This window comes from Seriola lalandi, unplaced genomic scaffold, assembly GCF_002814215.2.
Source record: "Seriola lalandi dorsalis isolate HSWRI2012SDOR001 ecotype SW California unplaced genomic scaffold, Sedor1 jcf7180002054305, whole genome shotgun sequence".
In the NCBI taxonomy this organism is placed as follows: domain Eukaryota; kingdom Metazoa; phylum Chordata; class Actinopteri; order Carangiformes; family Carangidae; genus Seriola; species Seriola lalandi.
Genome location: NW_019524858.1, coordinates 148,100 through 157,140, shown reverse-complemented (window position 1 = coordinate 157,140; position 9,041 = coordinate 148,100). Strand labels below are relative to the sequence as shown.

Genomic DNA, 9,041 nt, shown 5'->3' with positions numbered 1-9,041 from the left:
TGTATGTGTGTGTGTGTGTCTGTGTATGTGTGTGTGTGTGTGTGTGTGTGTGTGTGTGTGTATGTTGTCACCTGTGTGTGTTTTCCAGGTAGCCATCAGTGCGATCAGTGTCACAGACACGCCCGTCATGAGGATGAACAAGACGGCCAGCGTGGCCTCCAGAGTGGAGAGACCACAACACCCCGACTTCCTGGTGGCCATCTTGTCTTTCAGCACTCAGAGCTGTGGAGACATTTCAAAACTTTATTTAAACGATCTGGACATCGACACTCAGGAGTCTCCTGTAAACAGACTATACGTTGATGCTGTGGTTACAGTTACTACAATACCCATGAGCCTCAGCTGCTGCAGTCATGGAACAGAAGAACCAGAGCAAATTCAGAACACTTAAACCTGTCGCCATGGTGACTGAATTCATCTCAATCTGATCCAGAAATACGACACATACACACATACATACGTCCCATGTGCATAGAGGATATGATGTCATTGACAGGCGACCAATGAAACGGATCATTACCATGAAACATTTGTGATGATGTAAAACTGCAACTCAACAACATGTAGAACAGAGAAGTTGCTTTTAGACATTTCAATGTGGAAAAGTCACAAAGTACAACTTTAACTCTCCTGTTCAAACTGTGGTTGTTGTGAGGAAACACCTGGAGGCCGAGGCTCCGCCCAGTTCAACATCAGGCTCCAACAGAAAACTTGACACCAGCTCAGATCCTAACAAACCCAACCTGACATCACCTCCTCCGGTTCCGGTCCTGAAAGACTGAATGGACACCTGACGACACAGACTCTGTTCAGGTGGAACATGGATTCTCAAAGACACAAACTCTGAACACGAGAAGACGAACAACGCCGACACATTAATACTCACTAAGTACCACTGATTGTATTTTCATTATATACCTGCGATACTCTTAGTTCAAACACGACAGGTGTGTTTTTATCCACATTTCCAGTTTGTACTTAAAACACTCAGGGCAGGAACATCGCTACTTCCTGTTCCTGAGACAGAACCGTGGTGAAAAACAACCTCCAACAGCCTGAACATCTGGTCTGAGGTCACAGCGTCATCCTGGACTCACAGACGACACAGACCGGACCTGAACAGAACCTGCATTCAGACGACAGGACGGTACTCACCTTCAGCCTGCGTGAGAGAAAGTGTGTGTGTTGACGGAGTCTGATCCGAGGTGTGTTTTACAGCAGTTCAGCCGTTATCTACCTGATAAACGGTCCAGAGTGAAGAGGACTCCAAAGGTTACCACCTGATTATAGATAGATGGATTCTGATCAGTGATTAAAACAGATTTTATATTAGGTAATAAAGTCACAATGAATCTGTCAACACTGTGATCAGACTGTTGTGTTTGTGCACAGGTGGCGAAGCTTCATGTCATGTAGACCAGCGGTTCCCCAGCTGGAGGTTTAAAAAGTGGGCCGACAAATCATTAACAGAACAATGTCGATGAAAAGATGTAATTATAAAAGATTTTTATCCAAAAATAATGAAAACAAATGCAAAAATCCAAAGACACTTGATGTTGTCGCCGGCCCGTCCACATCAAACACCTGTTTCCTGTCTCAGTGTGACTGTGACAGAATCTGGAGAACCACAGTGGAGAGATGGAAGAGTTAAAAGGAAAGAGTGAAGAGACAGAAGCTGAGTTTCCCGTTTTCAGTTCAGTCCTGAACGTTCGATCGTTTTCATTCAAATAAAAAGAGCTGTGAGAACGTACAAACATACGAACGTACGAACATACAAACATACGAACATACAAACATACGAACATACGAACATACAAACATACGAACATACGAACATACGAACATACGAACGTACGAACGTACGAACGTACGAACGTACGAACGTACGAACATACGAACATACGAACGTACGAACGTACGAACATACGAACATACAAACGTACGAACGTACAAACATACGAACGTACGAACATACGAACATACAAACATACGAACATACGAACATACGAACATACAAACATACAAACATACGAACGTACGAACATACAAACATACGAACGTACGAACCGACAAACATACGAACATACGAACATACGAACATACGAACGTACAAACGTACGAACATACAAACATACGAACATACGAACATACGAACATACGAACATACAAACATACGAACATACGAACGTACGAACATACAAACATACGAACGTACGAACCGACAAACATACGAACATACGAACATACGAACATACGAACGTACGAACATACAAACATACGAACGTACGAACATACAAACATACGAACGTACGAACCGACAAACATACGAACATACGAACATACAAACATACGAACATACGAACGTACGAACGTACAAACATACGAACATACGAACATACAAACATACAAACATACGAACATACGAACGTACGAACATACGAACGTATGAACGTACGAACATACAAACGTACGAACATACGAACATACAAACATACGAACATACGAACGTATGAACGTACGAACATACAAACGTACGAACATACGAACATACGAACATACGAACATACGAACATACAAACATACGAACGTACAAACATACAGTCACGTTGTCAAATGTGGGACAGACAGACAGAGATTTCTCCGTTTAGGAAGAGCAGCAGTCGACTGCTGAACTCATGAACATCTCAGATAAACAGGCAGCTTTAAAATGCTGCGATAAGAGGCTGAAGGCGCCGTCAACAGTAGATAGAGGTTTCTGTTTGGATGAACTGGCTCACACTTTGCCTTTTAAATACCTGCATGCAAGGTAGTCAACATCCTCACAGACAGCGAGCTGTCATCACATCAGATATGAAACATGACCAGGATATCAAGCCCTAAAAACAAATGAAGAGACACTTCCATAAACTTTCTGCAGGGAAGAGAAGCAGAAGAAGACTCCATGTAAAAACCTGAGACGCGTCGTGTCGCACCTGAGACCGAGATCTACACCTTCACCTGCAGCAGCTTGTGTCACTTCTCTTTTCTCTCCCCAGGAAAACATCTAATCTACTGACTCGCTCTCCACATGTTCAACAGCTTCACCTTCAACCATCAAATACCTGTTTGATCTCACAGCAGCAGCCATTTTGTATTTGGGTTGTCTGTATGCATCTCGTTCTCATGGATGCAATATCTCAGAAACACTGACAGAACCGGCACAAACATTCACTGGGACTCAAAGACAAAGTGACTAGCTTTTGGTGGTCAAAGGTCAAAGGTCAAAGGTCAAGGTCACGGTGACAAAACTCGGTTTTGGCCTTAGGAACGCAATATCTCGGGAACTCCTCAAGGGAATCCTTTCACACTTGGCATAAATGTCCACTGGGACTCAAGGATGAACACATTAGATTTTGGCAGTCAAAGGTCAAAGGTCAACCTCAATGTGACCTCAGAAAACACTTTTTAGCCATTACTCATGACTTCACACCAATTATGACAAAATGTCACATTTTCTGTGGCTCTGGATAAACAGGATGTGACCTGGAGCTAGTCTGAGTGGAGGACGGAGACGACCACGAGGAGGTGATTGTAATGGTTAATGTTGGGGTCTTTATATACTGGGGGGGGGCAGTTTGTGTTTGTCGTGGTTGTGGGGTGACGGGGAATCCATGTTTCTCTCTCTGTAAATACAGCTGTGTGTCACGTACCACAGAGTTCTGCCAAAGTTTGGACGCAGCAATTCTTCCCGCTGGTTGTTCATCTCGCTGCTTTTTTCTTTCCCTCCTGTCCTTCATTTTTCACCCGCCAAGTCTGAGGTTCACTGGATGAGCGGTCGTGGAGAAAACCGAAGGACAGACAGAGATTTCTCCGTTTAGGAAGAGCAGCAGTCGACTGCTGAACTCATGAACATCTTTGGTATGAAGTCAGTAAACTATGACAGGAAACACTGCAAATGACATCGTCAAAAAACAAGGTGTTATTCATCTCTGGTATCTGAGATAAACAGGCAGCTTTAAAATGCTGCGATAAGAGGCTGAAGGCGCCGTCAACAGTAGATAGAGGTTTCTGTTTGGATGAACTGGCTCACACTTTGCCTTTTAAATACCTGCATGCAAGGTAGTCAACATCCTCACAGACAGCGAGCTGTCATCACATCAGATATGAAACATGACCAGGATATCAAGCCCTAAAAACAAATGAAGAGACACTTCCAAGTGAGCGTTGTTTCAGACAGCATTTGTTTGTGAGAGATGTACCTAATAAACTGGACACTGAAGCTATGAAAAAAAGCAAAGGTGTGTGTTGTGGGAGGAGTGATTTAACAGGATATAAACGTGTGTGACATTACAGGGCATCAGACTGGAAGCTCCGGTTAGAAGTCGAGAAGACCGTCAGACAAGTCAGCTGATCTACACACCTTCACCAGGTGAGGACGTCCTGGCTGGACAGAGACAGAGACACATGGGCTTTTGTAGCAGTCACGCTATCGTTTGTAAAGTGTCACATTATTTAAGTTTTCCACCTGTCTCGTCTGTGACGCTCTTCTATTTGTCGGTTTGACAGAGGACAGGTGTGTCCAAAGAGAGACACCTGTACTACCTCTGACAGTTTAAAGTCAGTTTGATGTTGCTTCAACATGTTTTTTCATCCCCTCAGGTTGGAGACATGGCCTCAGATCAGATGGTGGTGGCTGCCCTGGGTCGACCTTTCACCTTAGGCATGCTGTACGACGCTCAGAAAGATCAACTGATCACAGGTAAAATCAGATTCACATTACTGAGATTACAGTGGAAAAAAAGCAAGCGTAACAAGTTCACATCATAAAAACACAACCACTTGAGGAATACGACAACCGGTAATAATTTCTTGCATGTGATGCTCATGCAGACAATTGAAAATGGTGTTGAATGCTTGGTGAGTTTGTTTTCTAAAAAGTTCAACTCACACCAGTTTCATTATTCAGTTATTGAAAAGCAGACAGCGGCACTCGTCACTCGTCTGGGCTTTGAAACACTTTGAAAGATACGTGGGGTGGAGGACGACCTTTAGTGCTGCACACTGAGCCAGTGGTGCTGTTGTCAATGAGACACCGGCCCGTATTCATGCGAGACAGAACAGCTTCAAATCAAATGACCTAAGAATCATCATAGATAGGGTTATTCATGTTTGTCTTTTGTGTCTTAATTTACAGCTTTTGACATCATCTGTAGAAATGAATATAAATAGATTCATCAGAAAATTGAAATATAATTTAACTATCAAGCTGTATGAGTACAGGACCAATTTGAGTTTATTCCAAGCTTGTACCTGATGTTCACTTACTGGACATTAAAGAGAAGTAACTATATAATTGCATGTTTAAAATTTCATGACTTTAACTTGTCTGATAATAATCTGTAATAAGGTCAGATATCTCAGACATTTTACAATTCACAAAACAAAGATATTTATAGGCGATGCTAGATGATTGCTTTGTGAACAGGTTTTCCATCACAGTTGGTGACACGTCAGCTCTTCTGTTCTCAGCTTGTTGTGGACCTCCACTGCCCCCCAGTGGGCAGATATATGAAATGTTAAATCAAATACACATTTTATGAAAACTTTAATTTTCTAACCGACTGATGTTGCTTTATTTTTTTTCTACAGCTTTCACACAGTGGGATAAAAAAACTATTCAAGAGAACAGTAAGAAGCACCTTCAGCAGACCAGTGCGTATGAAATTACTGCATCAGACTCCTTCGAATCCAAGTCCTCCCTCCTGGGTATTGAAGCCTCTCTCAAAGCCAGTTTCCTGAGTGGACTGGTTGAAGTTGGAGGATCTGCCAGTTATCTGAATGATAAGAAGAAATCCAACAAGCAGAGCAGGGTGACATTTCAGTACAAAGCTACCACCCTGTTTGAGCAGCTGACAATGACTCATCCTGAAGACAAGAACATGCAAGAAAAAGAAGTTCATGAGGATTGTTCTGCAACACATGTAGTCACCGGCATCCTCTACGGGGCAAACGCTTTCTTTGTGTTTGACAGCAAGAAGGTGGACGCCAGCGACGTCCAGAACATCCAGGGCAGCATGGAGGCAATGGTAAAGAAGATACCCTCATTTACTTGTGAGGGGAAAGTTGACATCAAGCTGAGTGATGAAGAAAAAGCCCTGACTGAGAAATTCTCCTGCAAATTCTACGGAGATTTCATTCTGGAAAGCAACCCTGTGACTTTTGAAGATGCAGTGAAGACGTACCAACAACTTCCAAAGCTGCTTGGAGAAAACGGAGAGAAAACTGTTCCCGTCAAGGTCTGGCTGACACCACTGAAGAAACTGGACTCTTCAGCACCCGAGCTGAAGAGAAAGATCTGCGTTGGTCTTCTGAGGAAAGTTGAAAATGCTCTAGAAAGTATGATGGAAATACAAGTGAGATGCAATGATTCCCTGGAAGACGAAGTGGTCAAGAATTTTCCACAGATTACCAAAAAGTTGAGCAATTTCAAAGACGTGTGTGATGATTACACAACAAAACTCCGAAGGACCATGAAAGAGAAGTTTCCATCCATTCGTGCAGGTAATGAAGTCGACAGTTCGGTGGAAAAGCTCTTTGACAACAAGGAGAAGTCACCGTTCAGTCATGAAAACTTAAGCAAGTGGCTGAATAATGAGGAGAGAAAAATCAACGTCATCAGATCCTGTGTGGAGTTGGAGGAAATAAAGATCGTCCAAAATAAGTCCGAGCTGGACAGAGAGGTTTTTGACAGACATGTGGATGATGTGCTCTGCTTTGTCTTCACCTCCCTGGAAACTGCTGAACCCTACCTGGTCCAGATGTACGACTACCTGCATTCACATGACCCACAATGTGTCGGGAGTGTCCCCCCACAAACACAAGACCAGTGGTACTTCTCACAGGAAGTGTTGAACAAAATGAGAGAGAAAGCCTCATATTTCCATGGTCTTGCCAAAGCCCTGAAGAGCAGCAGCAGATTCAGGTTCCATGTAGCTGTTGTACCAAATGAGAAATATAAAGGAGCAACGATCTACCATTACAGGAACGGCACGCTGGTCACTGAGGATTTCTCAAAGCCTGCTGTCCCTGACGTGAAGACTGTAACAGACAGACGAGATTTACTCTGGTGTAAGTCAGTTCTTGCATGTGTTTGGTACAAACTGCTGAGAGGAGTGTTCATACTCTCCATTGCGCAACATGCTGGTGAAACTTAATATGTTTACAATAATAAATCACTATAGCTCAGAAACCCTGAACCAAACAGTCACATGTCCCTGAGGTGTGTTTAAGAGAGGACCACAGCAGATTTATAGATAAAAATATCTCGATCTTATTCTGTATGACATATTAGATAATGAAGGATTATATGTGAACTGCTGTTATAAACTGGAGTGGATGGTGATGAGGATGACTGGTAACAGTCAGTGTCTTGTTCTCTCCATCAGACGCCTGCGATCTCAACTTGGACCCAGACACAGCAAACGGCTACCTCAGTCTGTCGGAGGGAAACAAGAAGGCGACCTGTGGAACGTGGCAGACGTATCCTGATCGCCGCCAGAGGTTCGATACGCGGCCTCAGGTTTTGTGCAGGGAGGGGCTCACTGGGCAGCAGTACTGGGAGGTGGAGTGGAGTGAGGGTGGTTATAACGAGGTTGGTGTGGGTCTTACATACGGGGAAATTGAAAGGAAAGGAAACGGTGCAGACACAGGGCTTGGCTGCAACAGCTTATCTTGGTATTTTGGTGTGAAGGAGAAGTTTGAAGCATGGCATAATGGTCATGTGTGGTCCAAAGATCTCCCCCCTACTGGGTGCAGACGAGTTGGAGTGTTTCTAGATTGTTGTGCTGGTTCCCTGAGCTTTTACAACATCACTCATAACACACTGAGTCACCTCTACTCCTTCAAGGCCCAGTTCATTAAGCCTCTTCTCCCAGGGTTCTTCATTTACAACACATCCAACTACGCCGCCCTGTGTGCAGATCTGTGAGACTCACAGTCATTCTGCAGTTTGTTTTAAACAGCTGTTCCAGGGATTTCTTTTTATTCTCCTAGATGTAGATGCTTTTATTTTCAAGGCAACATAATGAAATTCTAACGATTTAAACAATTGTGCTTCTCTATTCATTATCTGTGATTTTAACACTGTTGTAAAACTTGTTTTATAACGAGGACATTTCATACAAACTCCTCTACGATCATGAACAAGACAATCACAATATCCATTAGCTGTCGACAGAATCGAGTCGTGATCACAACACTAACATATCACGACCTTTTAAGGTGAAACAGCTGTTTACTTCCACATCCAGCAGTTTCAGAGCAACATGATCTTTAGTTGTTTTTGAAACTAAAAAACTTTCATACATTGTTTCAAAAATATGGACCATAACCATTTTAAGTCTTTGTGGTATTAATGTTAGAGTGAAGTCTTTGGTTGTGAATATTTGTTGTGTCTGTTTACAGATTATCTTTGTTGTGTTGTTGTGTAACGGCTCCGTGGTAATACAGATCACATTATAGACGTCCAGAGAAGATACTGTATGATCTGATGATGCATGTGGTGTAACTGTTCATGGGGGAAAATGGTTTATTAAAAGTATGGTACTGCCTCATACTTAACATTCTTATCTATTAATATAACTATTGATGATCAGGTAGATATTGGGTTCCATTACAATTGTTCATTTTTCTGTTTTTTAAGTTGCAGCCTCAAAGATCAGTTTCTTCATCTTTGGCGACACCTGTGGTCATACCTGGTAATTACAGCTTTGTTTCTGGGTGATGGAGCACGTCAATAACTTTGTTTATCTCATTCAGTGATAGAGAGTGACTTAAAATAAACTTATTTAATTAAAAATCTTTGAGGTTGCTACTTCAAATGTTTATGGGGATCAGTTTATTGTTGTTTGTTGTGGTAGAAAAATAAGTCATTGGATTGTCGACTCTTTCATTGAATATTTACCCTTGTTTTTATTGTTATTTTTTAAGGTGACAAACTTTATTTGGTTGTCACTGGACTTTACTTCGACATCAGCTGGAGTTTCTTTCTCTTGAAAAACAAT

At 42.4% G+C, this 9,041-nt stretch overlaps 2 protein-coding genes across 2 annotated transcripts in view; one reads left to right on the top strand and one right to left on the bottom strand.

Annotated features, from left to right (window-relative positions):
- Positions 1-1,532, bottom strand: part of asah2 (N-acylsphingosine amidohydrolase 2) — a 13,427-nt gene extending 11,895 nt beyond the window's left edge. Inside the window, exons 1-2 of the mRNA XM_023406374.2 lie at positions 1,156-1,532; positions 72-222 (exon numbers count right to left, since the gene is read on the bottom strand). Coding sequence (XP_023262142.1) covers positions 72-201 — 130 coding nt within the window. The 5' untranslated portion in view covers positions 202-222; positions 1,156-1,532. The remainder of the gene's footprint in view (positions 1-71; positions 223-1,155) is intronic.
- A 2,692-nt stretch (positions 1,533-4,224) lies between these two features.
- On the top strand, positions 4,225-9,033 carry LOC111655108 (neoverrucotoxin subunit beta-like). Its single transcript, XM_023406364.2, has 4 exons — positions 4,225-4,408; positions 4,639-4,738; positions 5,629-7,107; positions 7,425-9,033. The coding sequence occupies exons 2-4, from the start codon at positions 4,648-4,650 to the stop codon at positions 7,964-7,966; spliced, it is 2,112 nt and encodes a 703-aa protein (XP_023262132.1). The 5' UTR covers positions 4,225-4,408; positions 4,639-4,647; the 3' UTR covers positions 7,967-9,033.
- Positions 9,034-9,041: the final 8 nt, after the last annotated feature.

Excerpts from the sequence above, each read along its gene's own strand:
- LOC111655108 (XM_023406364.2), top strand. The coding sequence starts at position 4,648 with ATGGCCTCAGATCAGATGGTGGTGGCTGCCCTGGGTCGACCTTTCACC. Across the intron at positions 4,739-5,628 it reads GAAAGATCAACTGATCACAG|CTTTCACACAGTGGGATAAA; the intron begins GTAAAATCAGAT and ends TTTTTTCTACAG. Across the intron at positions 7,108-7,424 it reads CAGACGAGATTTACTCTGGT|ACGCCTGCGATCTCAACTTG; the intron begins GTAAGTCAGTTC and ends TCTCTCCATCAG.